Source organism: Cryptomeria japonica, chromosome 4 (assembly GCF_030272615.1).
Source record: "Cryptomeria japonica chromosome 4, Sugi_1.0, whole genome shotgun sequence".
NCBI classification, from domain to species: domain Eukaryota; kingdom Viridiplantae; phylum Streptophyta; class Pinopsida; order Cupressales; family Cupressaceae; genus Cryptomeria; species Cryptomeria japonica.
In genome coordinates this window covers 641,424,770-641,446,876 of record NC_081408.1, presented here as the reverse complement: position 1 = coordinate 641,446,876, position 22,107 = coordinate 641,424,770, and the positions used below count along the sequence as shown (strand labels likewise).

General features: G+C 34.0%; 1 protein-coding gene across 1 annotated transcript; it reads right to left on the bottom strand.

Annotated features, from left to right (window-relative positions):
* Positions 1 to 5,286: 5,286 nt before the first annotated feature.
* Positions 5,287 to 7,221, bottom strand: LOC131875289 (GDSL esterase/lipase At5g03820-like). The gene is made up of 4 exons (XM_059219370.1): positions 6,963 to 7,221; positions 6,689 to 6,798; positions 6,006 to 6,579; positions 5,287 to 5,495 (listed from the first exon to the last, which is right to left on the bottom strand). The coding sequence occupies exons 1-4, from the start codon at positions 7,219 to 7,221 to the stop codon at positions 5,287 to 5,289; spliced, it is 1,152 nt and encodes a 383-aa protein (XP_059075353.1).
* Between the last annotated feature and the right edge of the window lie 14,886 nt (positions 7,222 to 22,107).

Below are 22,107 nucleotides of genomic sequence, written 5' to 3'. Positions count from 1 at the left end.
TTATATTTTAGAAGTAAATTGAAGTTATTACAGATAAAATGAATTTTGTCTCATATGCAATATGAAAAAAACATAGAAATTTATTACTTCAATAATGACTAATGGATGGAGTAGATTTAAGTATATCGATGATATATGTAAAGTAAATTTAAAATACTAAATTACATGGTACTTATCAACACAAAAAGAAATAAAAATTGATAATTTAATGTTGAGACAATAGTGTGCATATATTCTATTAGTGGATCAAAATATGACAAGACCATCCCAGCTATTAAAACATGCTCAACTTAAGATTCCCATATACTAAAACCAATTTTAAATTTACACTTTTTATCAAAAGGCATAAAATAATAAAAACCAAAAACAATAATACTTTTTAACTTAGCTAGGTCCACTGTGACATTTTTAACATTTCTAATACAAAGATATTCAATATGACCGGGTTTTACTTTGTTAACCATGACAGCAACCAATGGTGTACATATCCATGGTTGAAGGATATTCCCACATTGAATTTGAACAAAACGTAGGGTTTCATAGTCGAGGCAGAATTTTGTCAATAAAAATAGTAATTTTTAATCATTGACTGGTGTCCTTCGTTCTGGTTTTTCGGGGCTCCCTGACGTCGAAAGTATTCGTTTCTTGTGTGTCTCTGGTGATCCAAACAAATATTCGCACGACAATTATTCACTGACATGAAAATGGAGGCCAAAGCTCGCTCCAAGTCCTCGGCCGCATCGCTGATTTCATCAAATGAAATAGTGGCATAACCCAAGAAAAGTAATAGAAATTTCCTGCCATGTTACATGATTGAGGAAAATTTGAGTAAAAAGCAGTTTAAATTTCTGAGAGAGAGTGTTTAGTATTTTTCTTTTTCTTAAATTCTGCTTTTTTTTGTTTATTGTAAATTGAAATATGCACTGAGACTCTCTCTATATTCTCTCATTTAAATATTAGGGCTTATTCCACAATACTTGAGTAAATTTAAATGATTGATATATTGTGGTCAATATATGGTTTGTAGTCAAAATGATATCCCTTGTTACTAAAGATGTAGGGGTTATCCTTCCCCTTTCCAATTTTAAAGGGCTATTTCTATCTTTAGCTCGCCTTTGGTAGTTATTTCTATGATTTATTGCACGCCATTATGATTTGTTGCTCCTCTCGAGATGTTAGAGATCCGTCGGTTTTTTCTCGCGATTTTTATCCTCTATTTGGTTTCTTCATTTATGACTTATGTCCTTTCATAGATGCATTAATTGCTCTCTGCGCCTGCCTGTCTTGACATTTTCGTCATCTGCAAGCCAAGGCGGTAATCTCAAACGTGTCTGAGGTGGTCTTCCCAAGATTCTAGGCATTTAACCCTCGCCTGTCCGCGGGTTTGGAAAGTCTTTTCATGTACTTCGCATTTTAGTTGGCTAACTTGTTTTCTAGGATGCTTCTCTCCATTCAGAGTCATTCCCTTTTCATTTTGCCCGGTTTCTGAACTAATCATTCTTCTTTAAGTCTACTTTTATTGTGCAGATTGCAGGTCTCTTGCTTGCACTTGTCAATGGCAGAGAATTTCAGAATTATTGGCAAGTTTCCCACAGAGCCTCATCTTTGTCTTAGGACGGACACTCCAATCTCGTTGTCCAGCAAAGTCCGTCAATGCTGCTTCAAAGAAATTACAGACCTTAGGCTCAAGCGGCTTCTCCGCTCCGTAAACCCTCTTGTTATTCTGGCAAATAAGATGATTCTGGGTCAGGGTCACCTTGACAGGAAAGAATTCTACAGAGATAATACTCAGATATCTTCTCGTTTTGTTGCCTCTATTTTGGATGCTGGGTTTTCAAAAGCTCTCACTTCCTCTCTTGACTCTGAGATTTTCGCCCCCGACTTACTTGGTGGGTTGGATAAAGTTTTTTCTTATGCATTGCCTGGTTCGAGTGTTCTGAGGCCAGCAGATGTCGAAGCAACTCATGAGGATGGAGAAAATGTAATGTTTTACCCACTACTTTTGGATCTCAAGGGTCTGGAGAGGAAAAAGCACAGACAAAATGTCATCACGGCAGTCGAATTCCTCAGATGGCGAGTTCTTTCGGAGCACTATGGGAACCAGGATAAGGAGTACGAATTCAAGGAATATGCCAAACTCAATGGCTTTCTTTCGGAGGAAGAGGTTGGTGCCCCCTCTTCCCCAAGCGGGATCATCCAAAATGAGACTCCACTCATTTCTGAAGGAGGAGAGAGCAGCACCTCGGATCGTGGAAGAGGTCTGGCAGGTTGCAGAGGCCGTCGAAGGGGTTGTCGAGGTGCTCACAGGATTTAATGTTTGCTGGTCCTTTTCATCACAAAGAGATGTGATTAAGTCTTGTTTTGTCTTTATTTTTTAGACTCGTATTAGCAAGAACTTTTCTGGTTTAGGGGTTAGTAGCTTAGACACCCTTTCTAAATCAGGCGGTTTTGGTTGGGTAATTTATACAATCCCAAACTCTACTTAATCTCTTTTGTTAATTCTGTAAAGTTTAAACTTTTCTATTAATATAAATTTTGGTTCTGCTTTTGACGATCCAAAAAAAATTTAATCTTTACTATTATATATAAAAAAAATCTAAAAATTTTAAATTAAAAAAGTATATATTTGTTTTATGTTATACATAAATTTAGTATCTATTGTATTATTAAAGAAAATGATCTTTCTTTAAATCTAACTCAGATTTATATATAAATATATATATCAAATGATTTTAATAGTTATTTATAAACAATAAACTTAGACAAATAGTTTTATGGTTAGAGAATTGTTGTCTTTGTTAATGTTCTCAAAATTAGATTGATGTGTGTTTAGGAAACATGATCTTTTCATGAATGAAATGTCTTTAGATTAGTGTCTTTTTTAGGGATCAAGTTAAAGGACAGACAACAAAGTTGTGGGCTAAGGGATAATGTAGAATGGCAGTCCATAATGATGAAATTAAAAGCAAGAAGTCTTTAAAACCAAATCAAAAGTCAAAACTACAACTTATCCATTGTGAACAAGAGATAAAAGGTGTTCTAAATATTGGAAAGACTAGGAAGCATAGTGCCAAATGATCAAAGTCAGGGACAATTATGAGTGTGAAGGATAGTTTTGGTCATACTAAGACTTCAGACCTATTAAGGTAGGATGTAAAGAGATGGAAGACTTTCAAGATAGCCCAAGGGCCATAAGCATGAGAAAGGAAAAATAAGAAGCCTGATAGTCAAATGAGGAGACAACAGAAGAAAACTAGGTAGAGGTTTGTGAAGAGTAAAGAATAGTTGAACTGGTTAAAGGGCAATAATGATAGTATTCTATTAGGTCTTGAACAAAAGATCACAAAATAATATATACGGCTATAATAAAAAATAAAAAATAAAAAATAAAAAATAAAAAATAAAAACTAGTTGACAACACATAGTGAGAATAATGGTTAAATACTTGAAGAAATGATATATTTTCATTAGATAAAATAGGTTTGAAGGGGCCTCAAAACCCATTATGATGACCAATAACTTCCAAAACAAGAGAAAAAAAAACTTAAAATAGCATCAAACCTACAACATTAGCAATAAAATAAAGACACAGCCAAACAACAAAACAAGGCAAAAGCCCGAGCCATCCTACAATAATTCTTTCATAATCTTAGCATCTTAAATTTCCTTGTGAATGATTTGGGTATGCATATGCATGGCCTCTTTTATAACCTGCACACGATCTTCAATAGTCCTTTACTCGCTTTGGGTCCTAGTTGAGGCCCCTGCATCTTGGATGAAACCTATTTACCTAAACCAACAAGGCCAATGGCCTCCACCTCTTCACTAGCAACATCAACACCCACCTTTGAGTTGTTATCTTTCTTCTTCTTCCCACCCATCTCCAGCTTCTTGGATTTCTCATTTAACATGTAGAATCCCCTAGAATTCCTCTAAACTACCTATTTTCTAACATTAACCACAGTATCGAGCTTACTATTAACCTTGGTGATCGAGCTTCCCAACATATTGATACTATCCTCCTTATTTGATTTCATATGATTGACATCCTTAGCTACCACCTCGATCAATGCCAACATTTTATTGGACTCCTTTTTCTCCATCCCCCTATTACCCATCATCTAAAAATTGTCTATCTTATTAGAGAGAGATCAAAGACTTTTCCTAATATCATTAATCTAAAAAAAAAAAACAATTGGGTCCTTCATTGGCTTTCATGAGAACCACCTCCACATCCTCATTGTCATATAGAGGGCTATCCTCTACAATATCCTCCTCAACATCCCCTTGGGAATCATTAGTAGTCTACAAATTATCATCTTGAACATCCTCATATCTATCAGCAACAATCTCCTCACAACTAGGCATAATAGATAGAGGCATATCACCTTCCACATTCTCACTTTCACCCACCTCCACACTAACCCTTTTGGCCATGTTACCTTGATATCCCTTCTTCACCTTGCAGGATTTAGAAGGTTCCCCAATAAGAATAAATGATAGTTGTAGACCAAGATATGGAGTTTTTTCTTAACTTGAAGAATGGATTTTTGAGGAATCAAAACATCTTCCTAATAGCATCCTTGTAGAGGATGCCCAAAAGGAATAAGTATATTAGAAGCATTGAGTTCAAAGCTAGAGTATTGGATAGTTAGAGGTACATTTTGTTAATTTTAAAATTTATCTAAGTTAAATATTTAATTTTATTAAAAAAATAATTAAGTTATCTTAGTTTATAAAATAAAGGAATATGATATCAAAACAATTCTAATTTGTAATATTTAAAAAAAAAACCATTACTTGTTATCATAATATGTATAATTGATCAAGTGAAAACTAAAACAAGAATAAGTATGTTTATGCAACTTAAAATTGTAAAAATTATTAGGTGATTATAGGTAATTAATGTACTCAACCAATATTTAGAAGAGAAAAAATATATTTGAATTTTTATAGTTGATTATACAATCATTTAAAAAATATGAACATAATTTTATCAATAGTGTTTCTCTTACGAAAAAATAAAGTAATTTTACTAATTTAATATTATAAAATATACCATGAACTTAAATTGTTAGAAAAAAAAAAATGTCATCACAATATTTGGATCACTCCAAAATCTATCATTTATTTCTCACAAGTTCCAAAACACAATTTTTATGACAAAATATCTTCCAAAAATATAATAATTATATAACAAATCTCTTCCACTCTTGAGCAAAACATATTTATTTATGAAGTCTTTCTTCCAAATTATATTAAAATAGTGCATCAATTATTTTTGCATTAGCTTCTTGGCATTGATGAGTTGAAAAAAGCTAAATATTGCTGGAACAAGTCATTGGCAATGATTTGATAGCATTCAGTTGTTGGATGAAAGCTATCCCAAAACACATACTTGGATGGATTTAAACAACTTATTGTGCTAGGGTTGCATGATATAGCTGCCTCCAACAAACCCGTTCCACAACAACCTTTCCTGGGCTCTTCAAAACCTATCAAAAAAAATGAATCCAGTCAATTTTTTTCCTCTTAAGAAACATTTGTCTCAATATTGTTACCCAATTTCATCTATATAACTAATTTATATTAGAGGAAGTTTTGTTAAATTGATAAAATAATGTGACCCATTGATAAGTAGAAGATATTTTTCATAACAAGTTAAATTATTATTTTGCTATCAAAATTCAATTGTGCAATTTTTGAGTCAAACTCATTGACCCATGTTTCATGACTAGTAGTTCATAGGAATCCATCTCTCATGAGAATCAATCGTACACTCAGCAATCGTAACATCTAGGTGATACTACGATTGGTAAGTGTATGATTCATTCTCATGAGATGGATTCCTATGAACCACTACTCATGAAACAAGGGTTAGTGAGTTTGAGTCGAAAACTACACAATTGAATCCTAATGACAATGTCATAATATTGTGATCCATATTAAAAAATAGAATTAAAAAGATTCTAACGAACAACTGAATAGGATGTAACTTAACTTACCGTACTTGGTGGGAGATTTAATAATGTCTAAGAGCTTATCGTATATATCTAAATAAGCAATAAGAGCACGAGGAAAATTGGGCCTCATCTTCTCTACTAAAGCTTTGATCTTGGCATTGAAGGAGCTCGCAACCTCATTAAACTCCTCAACGCATGTATTTTCTACTATGTTGTGGAGAGTAATTTGTGAAGGCAAACAACCAAAAGGAGGAAGCCCAACAATGGCAACTGTAGTAGCACCCTCGCTGTAAACATTCTGATCACAAAGCACTAAGTTTATACATCTAAGAATTTTGAAAATGTGAAAAGAAACTGTAGTCATATAAGAGAAAACTTTGACCTGTATAAACACGGTTAGAGACTCCAGAAGCAGATCTTGGAACTGTTCAACGGTATACTTTTTCCTGGTTAGAGGACTTGTGAAATAATTATTGGCAAAGTCATTAGTTCCTCCGCTTATAGCAAATAATGCTTGAGCTATTGTCCTATTGGTAGTTTCATACCCGAATTCTTCTGCAAGCCGTACTTTATAGTGCTTGAAATTTTTCACTTGTCTCTCCAGTGGCAAAACATTCTGCAAATTCAAAAGATCAGAGCTAATCTCTGGCTCCTCGTTACTATAGATCTTAACAATTCAAAACATTAGGTTTTAAAAAGACACTGAAAAAAACAAAAGTTCTAACCAAAGGAGTAGATGTACTGTCTACATATCCTGAAGCAGATGAACCGAAACTGGCTCCTGTCATCAGCTTTTGTCCTTGAAATTCGGGATCCAAAGATGCAGGCAGCAAATCTGGAAGTCCCAACAATTCAGCTATATGATGGTATGCAATCCAAAAGATTCAAAGTTAGTAACCATAAAAATAAAAAGTAAATGAACTAAAAAATGAATGTTTATATCAATAATGAAACTGAATGAACTATGAGGCATAACTGATTTCATAAGATAAACATTACATAGCTGGTCTGTAATTAATCTTCCGTTTGTGAATCTGCCAGTAGGTTGACCGTATGGGAAATCCCTTCCATAGGGAGGGAAATCGGATTTGACAATAGTCTCTAGAAAATTGTTGTTACCAGGATCTATGGTCGAGTCTCCAAACACATACAGAGCTGAAACAAGCGGTTGCCTTTGTCCTTCTGCCTCAGAGACATACAATGTAAGAAGAAATAAAGTTAGAACAGAAATACTAAAAGCAATATAATCTTCTTCCATTATTAAACAAAATTCTCTTAGACTTTTGCATAAAGTCTCAGGCCTACGGGGTACCTATATAAGAGTCAGATTCATGAACCATTTTTGAATTGGCTAACGTGGCTCAAACTCCTTTCTATCTTTGAATTAAGAAACAATTTATCAGCTTTTCACTTTTTAAGTTCTTATAAACTGCCACACGTTATCATCGTGGAAACAAGTTTGGTAGGTTGTCTGTGTCGCACACGATAAAATATTGTTACAACTTTAATGGCGGTGACAAATTAATGTTAGTTGCACCTCCACTTAATCAGACCAATCAGATTTCAACACCATTAGTTTTTCAAACCTATGTATGTAGGGTTGAAAAGTCCTTTTTCTGCGTTGAATTTTTTTTTTAAGAAAATTTGATGGAGGTCTAAACCTGCAAGCATGGAAGTCCACCAAGGGCACGAAGTCTGCAAGTACACAAGCCTAAGCCTAGTGAGGCCTTCACAGAGTAGTTTTGCCATCTGATAAGGGGGTACGAGCCTATAGACTGAAACCTCTTCGGTTAAGAGCCAAGGGCTAGGGGGTATCCATTCTTCACCTAGTGTATGATCGTGACCTCGTCCCTTATTATATCGGAGCCTAAATTGAATTTGATTATAAATATTTTGTTCATATGAACATCAATATTAGACTAATATGAGCTCCTTACAAGAAAACACATTAGAAATCACTAATGGAAGACCAAGAGTCGTCACTTAGAAATTTACTTCTATTTAGAAACCACCTCCATGTAATAGAAGCCAACTATGGAAGTCCAAGAGTCTCAACTTACAAATCCACATTATATGTCCTTATAGGAGATTGAACTTGGGTCTCCACAATGACAACCCAAAACCAATTAAACAACTTGTTACACTCAAAAGTACTTTTCAAATGTCATTATTGAAGAATTTAATAATGACTTATTTAACTTGGTGTCGTTCAAAATCTTATATGGCAAATTTAAATCATGAAGATTTTATATCATTTTCATTCATTTATAGCAGTTTGCTTGTCAAATCTTCTACTTATAGTTGAGGTTCTACATCCACATCGTCAAATATGATGGTGCACCAATGTACATTTTGTTGAGGTGTCCTCTAAAAAGAAGCTAGACTAATAGTTGTGCACTAATTCATGTTTTATGAGTGTCTATATGTGGTATCACATAATTTGTTGCTTTCTAGATCTAAGAAATACATTTCATCCTCATCATCAACATCAACAATGTTAAAACTATAACTATTAATATCATATTATTAAAAATATTAGACATTAAACCAACAAATACCATCACAATTATTAAAAAATACCCAATTGTGAAAATTTTCAAACCAAAATAAAAAATCCAAACAAACTAGTCCTAATGATCAAATTTAATTTTAGCTATCACATCCCTCTTCGTAATCCCACATTGTTGGGGTGGATAGATATAGATCCTAATAGAAACACAATATACAGAATTTATAAATGATATGAAACACAAAAAGAAAACCAAATTCATCTGTATGCTACAACACTTCATCCATTAATTAATCAATTGATATGAAACATTACATGTGTCTAAAATGCCACAAAATTCATGATCAACTAATACCAAATGGTCAATCCATTAAAAGTAGCTCCTTATATAGAGGTCTTACAAAGATACATATAAACAATTCTAGAAACTACATACACCATTCTAGTACTCGGGCTGACATGAAAAATATATAATATTTTCCAATTTTCATCCAAGTATCTATATTTATTCTAGATCATTTTGCACTTATCATTTTTTTAATTCATTTAATATTTTCTATTCATTGATGGATAAAATTACATATTCACATACTCCCCCTTAATTTCAACTATGAATTCTTTGTCATTTACAATACTTGAATTCCTTCACTATTGACTACACTCTTCTCTTTTTTGTCTTTTTGATGACCATAACCAAGTGTTCAAACTTACTCAAACTTTATAATCTCTAAGATCTTTTAAAAAAAATTCAATAATGATGCATTTTCCTTCACTAGTACACCAATCTAGTTCATTATAATTACAAAACCTTTGTTAGTTCAATATGATAAACATTTGGAATTATCAATTTAAATTAAAAAAACATTGTGATAACACATTATCAATTATTGTAATATCATGCAAACATAATACAATCATTTTTAGTGCATTGTTTCAAATATTAATTACACAAACCTAAATATATTGCTTAATCACTAAATAAATATTTTCTTAATAAATGATAAGAATGGGATGTAATTATGTTCCCTTTCAATACAATTAACAATATTCTAAAGGTAGTTCTAAATATTAGTCATCCATTAGATATTAAAAAGGAGCAAATTTGAAAGGGTCCTTATTATATTGATGAAATTGAATGGTTCTTAATGACGTCCACTAGGGGTCAAGTCTTGCTAAGTAGAAGGCTCCAACATCCCCTAGGCAAATTTGGTAAAATAGATACCCCTTAGTCATTGGATTTTAGCCTAAGAGTTTTTAGCCTAAGGCTTATGCTTTCGTATTGGGTAGCTAAAAAAATGATTTTATGGATGAAGAACAGTCCTTAAGAAAAGAAAAAACAACAAAGTAGATAAATGTCATTTAGTTGCATAATAGATTATAGATATACAATATGTAGATTCAACTTCGAGTGTAGAGGATAAATCCACGATTATGAACTTGAACCCTAACAAAGGTACAAGTCTATAAGAATTTCATTAGTAAAATTACCCTAACAAAGGCACGAGTCTATAAGAATTTCATTAGTAAAGAGATCACATTTCTAAATATGCATCAATTTTAGTTGCATAATAGATTATAGATATACATTATGTTGATTCAATTTCAAGTGTAGAGGACAAATCTATGACTATGGACTTCATTCATAACAAAGGTACAAGTGTATAAGAATTTAAAACTTGATCCCTAACAAAGAATTTCATTAGTAAACTAACCCTAAACCTTATCCTCATTTATCAAAGCTCATGCTCATTCATCTACTACACAAATTTATGCAAAAAAATAGACCAGACTTTTTCCTAATCAACCTTCTACACCTCTTTAACATACCCATTGCACACCAAGATGCAATTGCTAGTATTTATATGTACACATCTTATTTGATTTTCTTAAATTAAATCTAAAATTATTTTATTTTCTATATAAAATCATAAAAATTAAAATTTTTGTGCATTTTAAGAAAAAATTATATATTTTTCAAATTAGAAAAAAAATACAAGAAAAGTGTAAAAGAAATATCAAATTTTAAATACATTATAATCTCAACATTAGTTATTTATGTATATTGACCTTAATACCAATTATTTAAACTCAACCAAAAAATTGTTGATTAAGTCTAATGTTCAATCGATAGGATAGAGTCTAAAAAGAAAAAGAAAACTTAAAAAGTCTTTAGGCAAAAATTTAAGCTCCTTTTATTAATATTTTCCAAAACAACGCATCATCACAGGAAAAATCTCTTCTATGGGATCATGCAACATTTAATTTAATTATCGTGCGAATAATTATTTCGATCACCAAATATTTAAAAAGAACTCTGGACGTCAGGGCGGCTCAATGAAAATCCACAATTAAGGTCTCCAGTCAATGATAAAGGATGATAAAAAATAATTACGTCGAAGGTGGATGGCGCAGATTGTGTGAGAGAATATACAAAGACCATTAAAAACATCGCAACCCCACAATTTTTGCTGTTTTACTTTTGGTAGCTTTGGTTGTTTAGTTTTTTTTTTCCAACGCTATGGAATGTGTGCTTTCTTCAGAAGCACGTTACCGTGGAAAGTCCATAAACGTCGCTTCACCAGCCATTAAATTTAATATTTAAATAAAAAATATAATATTTTAAATTATTTAAATTTCAATTTTTATGTTATTTGACTTTGAGTTCTATTATATTTGTTGTATCAATTAAAATGATTATTATTTTTTATTATTTTTTTATTTTTTGGTAGGTAATAGGTCGAAGCCGCAACATTTTGAATTATTATTATTATTATTATTATTGATTAGATTGATCCTAGACCTTCCCCATTTTTATGGAAGGTCAAGAGTCACAACTTAGAATTCCACTTTAGATGTCCCTATTGGGAATTGAACTTAGGTCTCCACAGTGAGAACCCTTAAACTGATTATTATTTTTATTTTCAAAACAAACTTGTTTTTAATTGAAAGATAAATGTAATATATAGAAATTATTTTAGAAAATTTAGTGTTATAGGAATGGAGTTTTAGAATTTTTATGTTATTTGACTTTGAGTTCTATTATATTTGTTGTGTCAATTAAAATGATTATTATTTTTATTTTCAAAACAAACTTGTTTTTAATTGAAAGATAAATGTAATATATAGAAATTATTTTAGAAAATTTAGTGTTATAGGAATGGAATTTTAGAATGATAGATTTTTTTAAGTTTATAAGATTTCGTATTTAAAATATAAATGTCTATTTTTTTTTTTTAAATATCATTTTTTATTTATAATATTGTAGTGAAGTGATTTTTCTATAGATATATAAATTTTTTATTTCATAAAATAGTCACATTATTTATATTAAATTAAGCTAAAATTGAAATACAAAATAACGAGGGTATAGTGATGGATGGTAATCCCCTGATAAATGGAGTAGATCATTCATTGACAATAGATTACCCTAAGATGCCAAATAATCACATAAAGGGTAAGGACGACAATTTGTCTTCATGCACTCATAAGGAGGTTTTGGATTCTTCAAAGCATGTGAATTTAGATAAAAATGCAGTGGTTTATATGGAAACTATTAAATAGGTACCTTCCATAGGTTTTCCTAATGATGCTTCTTTAGTTCAGGAAATTAAGAATTTGGTGTCTAATAATTCCCCTCTGAATGTTGAAATTAATATGGCTAATCAATCTTCCTTAGGGAATAGTAATCCGTCAGAGGTTGTCCCTATTATGATGTCAGATGAGAATCTGGTTCAGCAAGTAAATGATATTTTAACAATCATGCACATCAGATGGATGAGGGTATTATTGATAGAGTTGTTTGTTCAATTGAGAATGATTTGGGGGGTATAAACTCGATACTTCCAATTTCTGCATCTGCTAATCCTTTTGGAGTTTTCGCTACAACAGAGTTGGGTTTTGAAGATAATCCATTTATCTTGGCTTCTCCAAAGTTATGCAAGAGTTTACCAATTGTCCAAACAATTCTAGTTTTTTCACCATCAGTGGTTTCTCCTGGGAGAGGTAGGCCTCCAAATAATCTTAAGACTCAAATGGAAATTGATGTTGGAATTCAAAAGACTTTGTCCCTTTCTCCTGCTAATGGGCAAGGGAGGCGTTCGGCCTCTCTTGGTAGGCCTAAGAAAACATGCCTAATTCTTGTGAGTGTAAAAAGAAAGAGGAGTAAAAGATCTGTGACTAGTCCTCCTATGACAAGATCAGGGACTGTGAAACGTAATTTGCAAGGTTGCTTTGGGGAAAGCAAAAATTCTCTGATTAATGGGAAGAGGCGAGCTTCGGCCTCCTCTCGAGGACAATGAAAATTATTTCTTGGAATGTTAGGGGCTTAAATGCCCCTAACAAGAGATGCTTAATTAAGTCCCAGATGGACTTAATTAAGTGTGATATTTTTATGTTGCAAGAAACAAAGTTGTCAAAGGAGTCTGCTAATTTGGTTTTTTCATCTTGGAGAAGGTGGAATTTTCTTTCTTCTCCTTGTGGTGCTTCAGGAGGTTTGGCACTACTTTGGAATAATTATAATATTGAGGTACAGTTAGTGGCATCTGCTACAAATTGGATGTTGACTTTAGTTATAAGCAAGATTTCGAAGGTTAAATTCTGGCTTTTTAACATTTATGCTCCGTCAGGAATTCAAGGGAAGAGTAAGTTATGGGGTGAATTAAAGAGGATTTCTTCTCCCTTAAGACATGGTTCCTTTATTATCTTCGGGGGTGATTTTAATGCTATCATTGATTTAGATGAGAAAAGAGGAGCTGCTTTCCCTAATAAAAAGATTATGGATGACTTTGGGGATTTCATTTCTAATATGAGCCTTTTTTATTGTAAGTCTCAGAATGGGGTTTTCACATGGATAAACATGAGAAGGTATTTTTTGTAGATTGTTGAGAGATTAGATTGGTTTTTGTTATCTGAGAATTGGATTGATTCAGATTTTGAATTCTTTTCCTCTATTTTACCGGTCTCGAGTTCTGATCATTTTCCAATTTTCCTTTCAGTTATTGAGGATAGGGATTCTTTTAAGTCTCCATTTAAATTTGAGCCCATGTGGTTTAGGGAATCTTCCTTTTTGCCTCTGCTTATGAAATGGTGGAATTCTGCTCCTTTCTGTTCTGGGTCCCGTATGTTTCATATTTCTAAGAAGTTAAGTTATTTGAAATTGAATATTAGGGAATGGAATATCTCGCATTTTAAGAACATTTTTCAGGAGAAACAAAGGATTCAAGATATGATTGAGTATCTTAATACTCATGTTCTTCAACATGGTATGGTGCCACAAGTTTTTCATGAAAATTGAAGTCACTAAAATTACAGCTTGAGGAGGTGTTATCTAGAGAGGAAATCTGTTGGAGATAGAAATCTAGAGAGTTATGGCTTTTAGATGGTGATAGGAACACAAAAAAATTTCATTCTTCAACTAAGATTAAAAGATGTAAGGATAGGATATCTTGTATTCAATGTCAGAATGGGAATTTATTGACAGAGCTAGAGGATATTGCTTCAGAGGCAGTTAGGATTTTTAAGTCATTATTATCTTTGGAAAATGGAAATCTTAGCAATGATATTATATCTAATATTCCTCCTTTAGTATCTTTGGAAGACAATAAGATGTTGATGCCTCCCTTTTCCTTAGAAGAAGTTAAGAGTGTTGTCTTTTCCATGAATCCGAATAAAGCTTCGAGACCATATGGTTTTACTCCTTTATTTTTTCAAAAATGTTGGGATTTTGTGGGAAATGATGTTTTATTGGCTCTTGAGGAAGCTAGGAGAAATAGGTCCATTTTAAAAGAACTTAATACTACAATGATTGCAATTATTCCTAAAAAAGAGGATACTAAGATGTTTGCTGACTTCTGCCTCATTGCTTTATGTAACACTTTGTATAAGATATTTACGAAGGCAATTTCCCTTAGGCTAGCAAAAATTCTACCTAAGATCATTTCATTGGAGAAAGGTGGTTTTGTTCTTGGAAGGGAGACGACAGAGGGTGCAATTGTAGCACATGAGGTGCTACATTCTATTTCCACCCAAAGAACCTAAGCCATGATACTTAAACTAGACATGATGAAGGCTTATGATTGAGTAGAGTGGGCGGCTTTATGTGTTGTTCTTGAGAAGTTAGGTTTTTCCAAGGCTTGGGTCAAATGGATTCGTGCATGTATTTCTTCTGCAAGATTCTCAGTTTTAATTAATAGTTCTCCTTGTGGTTTTTTCACTTCCTCGAGGGGTTTGAGACAGGGAGATCCCCTTTCTCCCTTTTTGTTTATTCTCCTAGTTGAAACCTTTAGTTGGGCTATTAGGGCTACTAAAGTGGGGGGGCTTTGGAAAGGTATAAGGATTCATAATATTCCTCAAAGTATTTCTCATTGTCTCTTTGCAGATGATACTTTGTTATTTGGAGATGCTTCGTTAGTTGAGGCAAAAGTGATTAAAGGAATAATACAAAATTATGCATCTTTTTCTGGTCAGAAAGTGAATGGTGATAAATCAAATATTTTCTTCCTTAATACATCACAACTGGTTCAGCATAGGTTGCAATCTTTTTGGGGATTTCAGACTGGAAATCTTCCATGTACTTACCTTGGGATTCCTTTCTTTGTTAAACAGGATAAGATTATTTCGGTTATTTCTAAAAGAATTCTCTCATGGAATCATAGATGGTTAACTTTGGTGGGTAAAATTGTTCTGATCAAGTCTATTTTGAATGTTGTTCCCATATATCTCATGTCTGTTTTGAAGTCTCCAAAAGCAGCTATTGTTAGTTTACAGGATACTCTTAGAGATTTTCTTTGGAACAATAATAAAGATGGCAAGAAGAAACTCCCTTTAGTTGCATGGGATAAGGTATGTTTGCCTAAGAAACTTGGGGGAGCAGGAATTCAAAGTCTGGAGAATCAGAATTTAGCCTTAGGTGCTAAGTTTGTTTGGAAATTATATGACAAGCCTAGCTCCTTATGGGCACAGATTATGTTTGCCAAATATTTAAAGAATGGGCCGAGAGAGCACATTTTTAAAGTCTCAAATTTGCTTTCGAGTTCTACTATTTGGAATTTCCTTTGTAAATGTAGATCAGTTATTTTGCCTCATCTCTCATGGATTCTTCACAATGGTAGAAAGGTCAGATTTTGGGATGAAGTATGGAATGGACACACACCTCTAGTGAATATTAGGGATTGGTCTCCTCTGATCAATATTCTTTCCTCCCTTTGGGGTGTTTTTATAGCAGATTATTTTGAAATTGTGACTAGTGCACCCCTTAAGCTAGCTAGATGGAAGTCGATTGATTTCTTAGATGTTGATCAAAGTATGAAATTAGATTTTGTGAAGATTTTGGGGGATAGAATTGTATTTCTTTCTGATTCTGAGGATGAACTTATTTGGACAAAGAATATTTATGGTGCGTACATTGTTAAAGATGGTTACAACTCTCTTATGGTTGCTAAGGATTTATCATCCTGGCCTTATAAGTTGTTTTGGCATTCGGCTTGTCTTCCTAAAGTTGGAGCCTTTGCTTGGTTGGTAGTTCAGGATAGAGTCCTTACAGGTATGAGACTGGACAGGCTTGGTATTACTGTTGTTTTCCCTTGTGTCCTTTCTAACAAAAATTTGGAATCTTCTTCACACATGTTCCTACATTGTGATTATGCTTATGAATGTCGGTAGTGGTTGTTTGAGAAGTTAAATATATCCCTTGTTATTGGTAAAGATCTCATTTCCCATTTTAGATCTTGGCCCTTTATGTTTGCCTCATCTTTTTATGCATGTCTTTGGATCATATCTCCATCTATTATGATTTGGAATATTTGGCTAGAGCGAAACAACAAAATATTAAATAAAACTAGTTCTCTTGTATCTGAGGTTCTATTAAAAATTGAGTCTTCAATCTCTGAGGTTTCTTTGTTGTTTTTTTATAAGAATTTGGAAAATCTTACTTCTTTTTCGCACTGGGATAGTAGAGTTACTAGAGTTTAGAAGATGTTGTCAGTTTTACCCTCTCATTGTTCAATTTTTTTTTTAAATGATGCAGTAGGTAAGAGATGCTCTGCTAGATGGAAACCTCCTCTGCAGGGGCACTTTAAACTGATTTTTGATGGGGCCTCTCATGGTAACCTTGGGTCAGCTAGGGTAGGCATGGTAATTTATGATCACAATGCAAATTTTATTCGAGCTAAGTGTCATGCTATTGGTTTTAAAACTAACAATTATGTGGAATTTCATGCTTCGCCTTTTGGATTGGATATGGAAATCTCTTTGGGATTTAAGGACTTAATAATTGAAGGTGATTCTATGGTAATTATTCAATGCGTTATGAAAAAAAATCTAATTGTTGAAATTTGCAGTATATACTTGATGTCATTTTACAAAAAATAGAATTGTTTGAATCTTTCTTGTTATCCCACTGTTACAGAGAAGTTAATAAGATTGAAGATTATTTGGCAAATTTAGCCATTAATAGCAATGCTAATCAGTGAGAGGTTGGTTTTGAGGAAATTCCTTCTAGGGTATGGTAAGGTTTGCAACAATAGTTATGTGATCTTCTTGATTAATGTTGATGTAAAATTTTATGACGATAATTATTCTCGCTTTCCCCTTTCATTTCAAGTATTCATGTTCATTGTCTGGAGGAGAGTTAGAGCTCATGGTATTTGATACAATAGTGTTTTTCCAAAGGTTTTTTTATACTTTCTTTTTGGGCAGGAAGGTTTTTGGCTCATAGGATTTGGCACAGGGCTTTGGAAAAATAATTCTTCTTCCATTGATAGCAGTTGTGGAGTCTACATTTGAAAATTATCTGATAGGTTTTTTTTTGGTTTTTTTTGCAAATTGCCATATGGGCTCTATGTAAAACTGATATTATATGTCTTGTGACCGCATTTTGTATGTGGTTTTGGACGGGGTGTATAAACTAATCTGTTAGATACTACAGGTTTATTTTATGAGCTATGACTGAAGGTTTTCTTCCCAGGGTTCTTTCCTCTGGTATGCTCTTTGAATCCTGTGTAAAAAATAAAAAAAATTAATAAAAAAGTTTAGTGGAATAGTCCACTTTTATTAAAAAAAACATATTTCTATTCAAAATTATTATACTTATTCTTTATAATTATAATTTTGTGTAAGTTTTTTTTTTTAAATCAATTTATTTTTAATACTTTTGAAAATCATACTTTACTTTTTAATCATTTTAATATAAAAAAAAGATAATTCTCTTAATTTTTTCTGGATTCGATTGTGTATGCAATTTTTTATCATCAACATTTTGAATCACACTCCGTGATTCATCATCAAGATGAAAAATAATTCCAAGGAGATGAAAAATAGTGTGTTGCAGATCTGAGAGAGAGAGAATAAAAAGAGATGAGGGGTAAGAGAGGGAACAATGATCAAGGGAGAAAAAAATAGAAAAAACAATAAATAAAGGAGAAAAAACCAATAAAGCAATGAGAACACCTAAAAGCTACAAGATGAAAACCTAAAGAGCAAAATTAGAAAGAAAAAGGAAAGGAAAAAACTAATAAAAAGAAGAAAAAAAAATAACCAAGAGAAAAATAAACAACATAAATAACAATAAAAAAGATAATAAAAAGGCGAATAAGAGGAAACAACAAAATATGTGTGTGTGTGTGTGTGTGTGTGTGGAAAAGAGAAAAAGCCAGGTGAATTTTTCAGTTTCGATGAATTCTGTTCATAAGCAATTTTGGCTCTCAGCGAATGCTCCAAACTCACCTATCATGTGGCTCACTATCTTCTCCCCCCCTAAATGCAAGTAGCCCTCAAGCGAAGATGATGGAATTTGGCAGGTGGTGGAGAGCAGAAAATCCAAACGGAATAGGTTTGCCCACCATAACCTAGCAAACCCTAAATGGTATCCTCGACAACAACGCCCTACTCTGCTCTGTCCTCCTAGTCACTTCTTGAGGGTACCAAATATGCATGTTTTCCCCCCTCCTTTCCTCCTCTAGCAGGGTATCCCAATAAAACAATAAGGCAAGCCAGAGAATTCAAAAAGGTGCTAAACTCTCCATGGCTCAAGGCAAATCCAACCTTGAAAGCTTCCTCACGGTAAATTCATAATAAAAGTTCATACATTCCTCATTTTGTGCATCAGAAAGTCAAATCATGCCTTCCTCCCCCAAACCCTAGTGGTCGAAATCACATGATCAAGGTCGTCTCAGTCGCCCTAGAGAAGAATGTCATCTTTCATCAAAACAACAGCTTCATTGCTAAATGGAGAGTGCCCTCTCATAACTTCGATGAAGTCAAAGATTGGTGGGAAACCAAATTCCACAAACTAGTAAGTATCTTCAATTTGGCCTCTCAATGTATATTAATCTCATGCATTAATTCTATGGTTAAGAAGGATCTGCTCAGAAGTAAAGAAAAATTTCTTAATGGTTGCATATTTTACTGCATAGACTGGATTCCCAATTTTAATCCTAAAACCTTTTCCTTCGAGAGCTCCATATATTGGGTCAACATTGGCCCTCTTCCAATGGAATTTCATACACCTGAATTAATAGAATCATTAGTGGAAGGGTTAGCGAAATGCTTGTCCTTTACAGGCTCTAGGGATAACAACTATGAGAAAGATATAAAAATATTAATTGACCTTAAGTCCACTAAACCTAAATTGAGCCCTGTTGATATAATTTCATCAAAAGGGAAGCGGGATATCTTTCCTTCATTTTACGACAACATCATTGACACCTCAGAATTGTTTATTTGTCACAAGAGTAATGCTATCAGAGAAATAAAAGTTAACCCTAACTCTGTTATTGACAAAACACATCTTGACGATAGCTAGTTTCCCTTAGATCCTGAGCCTCAACCCCTGCCTCCTAGGAATATTTCTTCAGAAGGCTTGCCCTCGCCAAATCCAGGGCAGACCTACCCACTTCTGCCACATTACCTCACCCCTTGGCTATGACTCCTATGAAAGACATCACAAATTTCACTTCATTTGATACAAAAGAACATAACCCTCCTCTTAGGAATATCACATCAGGCCCATCTCGCGCCCCCATGGTCAGTCAGGTATCGAGACCCTCTTCACCTGCTATGAATCTATCCTCCAACGTAGTTCAAGTTAACACAAAACTGGACAAGGACTCTATCTCTTTGAATAGAGAGGCATTAAGCGATCTACTTGAATTTACCAACTCCTTAAAAGAAGACATTGTTGAGCAGCTGGAGATTGTGGAGTGTAGTTTGGCTGATGAAGATGCACAAGGTGATTTTGATGATGTCCTAGAAAAGGAAGGCTCAGTAGATTTCACTTATAATAAGGATCAGCTAGACCTAGTGTTTAATTCATCTCCCCCCCCTCCTTCCCCTCTGTTATCTTCCAAGATAGAGACTCATGGAGAGGCTCCCCCTGATCTTAATGAAGGGAAAACTATGGAGGACGGCCCATTAGGCCTAGGCCTCAACATGGTGGCTAGAAACAAACCTGATTGCAGATCCTCTCAGAAGAAGAGAGGGAGAAGATCAAATTCAGAGTTAAGACTTATGGATGGGAAAGCTTTGGACCAAACCAATCTTACAGATGTTTTCAATGTAGGGAGGGGGAAGTTCCCTCCCACATCACCATGAAGTTGTTATCTTGGAATGTTAGGGGTTGTAGCGTCCTAAAATTGCGACACTTGCAATTTCGACTGCATTTGGGTCTTCACGATGGCGATGCAACACGGAACCTGAATGGAGACCCCGAAACTTGTTCATGACACCAAAAACTGCATTTCTCAGCACCCTGGCCTGATCCTCCTTGCACCCTGCTGTCCCGGGAGGTGGGACCATGGCGCCCAGCGCCCTGGTCCCTGGCCCTATTTTGGGCCCGGTCTCTTATGGGGCTTCGGGTCTTTAAGTTTGCAAATTGGGAAATAATGTTTCCTGGTCGGCCTAAGGTCGGGAAAATCAGTCTATCAGCCCTAATTGACAAGTATATAAACTACATTTCCTCTCTCAAAAAGGGAGGAGGACATATGTGAGCAAGGCGCGAAAGCGTTATTCAAACATTCAAGCATTCAAGCATTCCTTCAAGCAATTGAGCATTCTAAGTCTCCATTCAAGGCTAGGTGTTGCATTCAAGACAAGGATTCAACCATTGAAGAGGAGATCACTTACAACACATTACATACTACATACATTACACCTTTGCATGTTGCAGGTACGCGGCTGTAATTGAAGATCTGGAATCCTTGTGCAGAGACGAACAGATCCCCCTTCGTTTCGCGGATTTTTCGAAGGATCGTGTGCACGTCGGGCGCCATCGTCCCATCAACTTTCGCTCAAATTTGCAGAACAGCACCGTCTCGACATTTTACTGCTAATTCCAGGTCCGTAGCTTCATCCCATATCCTTATCTCTGCTTATAAGCGAATCTTTCCTACTTTACATGCATTCCTAGTTCAATCTTTCTATCTACATTCTTTACAAAAGAGGGTATCCTTGCTATCACAACCCTTGAAACTCATTTAGAATCCAATCTTGCATTGTGCGGGATTGGATCTTGTGGGTTTCAACCCCTCTTTTGAATGTAAAGTCTCTCCCAAGTGAAAACCATCAACCCTAGTGACTCTCCCTTCTCTCTCCTCGGAGTTGGGGAGGGGAGAACGACTAGGGTTCGATTTTTTCCGCTTTACATTTTGGTGAACCCGACGTGAACATCCTCATTCTGATTATTCATGGTTAGATCTGAAAATTTTGTTTCCTTAATTACATTTCCATGTTTGATCTTTTGCAAATTTTAGATGCTAATTGCATAAAAACCCTAAAATTTTCTTTTTAGTAATTAAGCTTGTGAAATGTTTAATTGTTAATGCTTGTTTTAGATCTACCCTTCTATTGCAAATTGTCAATTCATATTTGTGCTTTAATTCTGAAAATTAAGTGGTTAAGTGTCATAACCCTAATTTTTAAAACCTTCTTGATTCAACCTTTGACTGATAATTTGACTGATCAAAACACCTCCAAATCGGCTGTAACTTTGGATTCCGCAATAAAATCACAATATCTTTCATCCCTGAAAATTTGGAAAAAAGTTGCAAGGACTGTGTGCACCCCGAGCGCCATCGTCCCCAACATTTTTTCCGAAATTTTGGGAGCGAGATCTTACTGTATTTTTCTGCTAAAATCCAGAATTTTGGCTGATTTTATCAATTTTAACACTTTCAAAATTAAAGTCAAAGTTGGTCTAGCGATTGCTTGGATTGAGGCTTCTAATCATTCAAAAATTGTTGAAATTAAAATTCATATCAAAATTGTGTTTCTTACAGTCCTAAATCTGAAAAGTGCGTTAGCATTCATCCGAAATTTCAGTGCTTTATTCAAATTTTTGTAGTTTGTGACTTTTGAAATTAAGTGTTTAATTGCAACAACCTTGATTTCCACTTTCAAATTCGAATTTTGCATGAAATCGAGTCAACTTTTAAATTTCAAAGCCTGCATTGCTTTCAGTATTCCCTCTAAAATCATAAAATTCAAAATTTCAGTTTCCCTCTCTTTTTCAAAATTCAAATTTTACATTTTTCAACAATCTTGGTAGGGTTCAATTTCGAGATTGCAACTTTAATTTGGCCTATCTACAGATCGTAAAATCTCTCAATTTTTTCAGATTAGCTTTAAAATCATCATAACTTTCAT

What these genes read in the sequence shown, in the direction of transcription:
- LOC131875289 (XM_059219370.1), bottom strand. Translation starts at nt 7,221, where the DNA reads ATGGAAGAAGATTATATTGCTTTTAGTATTTCTGTTCTAACTTTATTT. An exon ending in ATTAATTACAGACCAGCTAT is followed by an intron (nt 6,799 to 6,962) that starts GTAATGTTTATC and finishes TGGGACTTCCAG; the next exon opens with ATTTGCTGCCTGCATCTTTG. An exon ending in TAAATCTCCCACCAAGTACG is followed by an intron (nt 5,496 to 6,005) that starts GTAAGTTAAGTT and finishes TTTTTTTGATAG; the next exon opens with GTTTTGAAGAGCCCAGGAAA.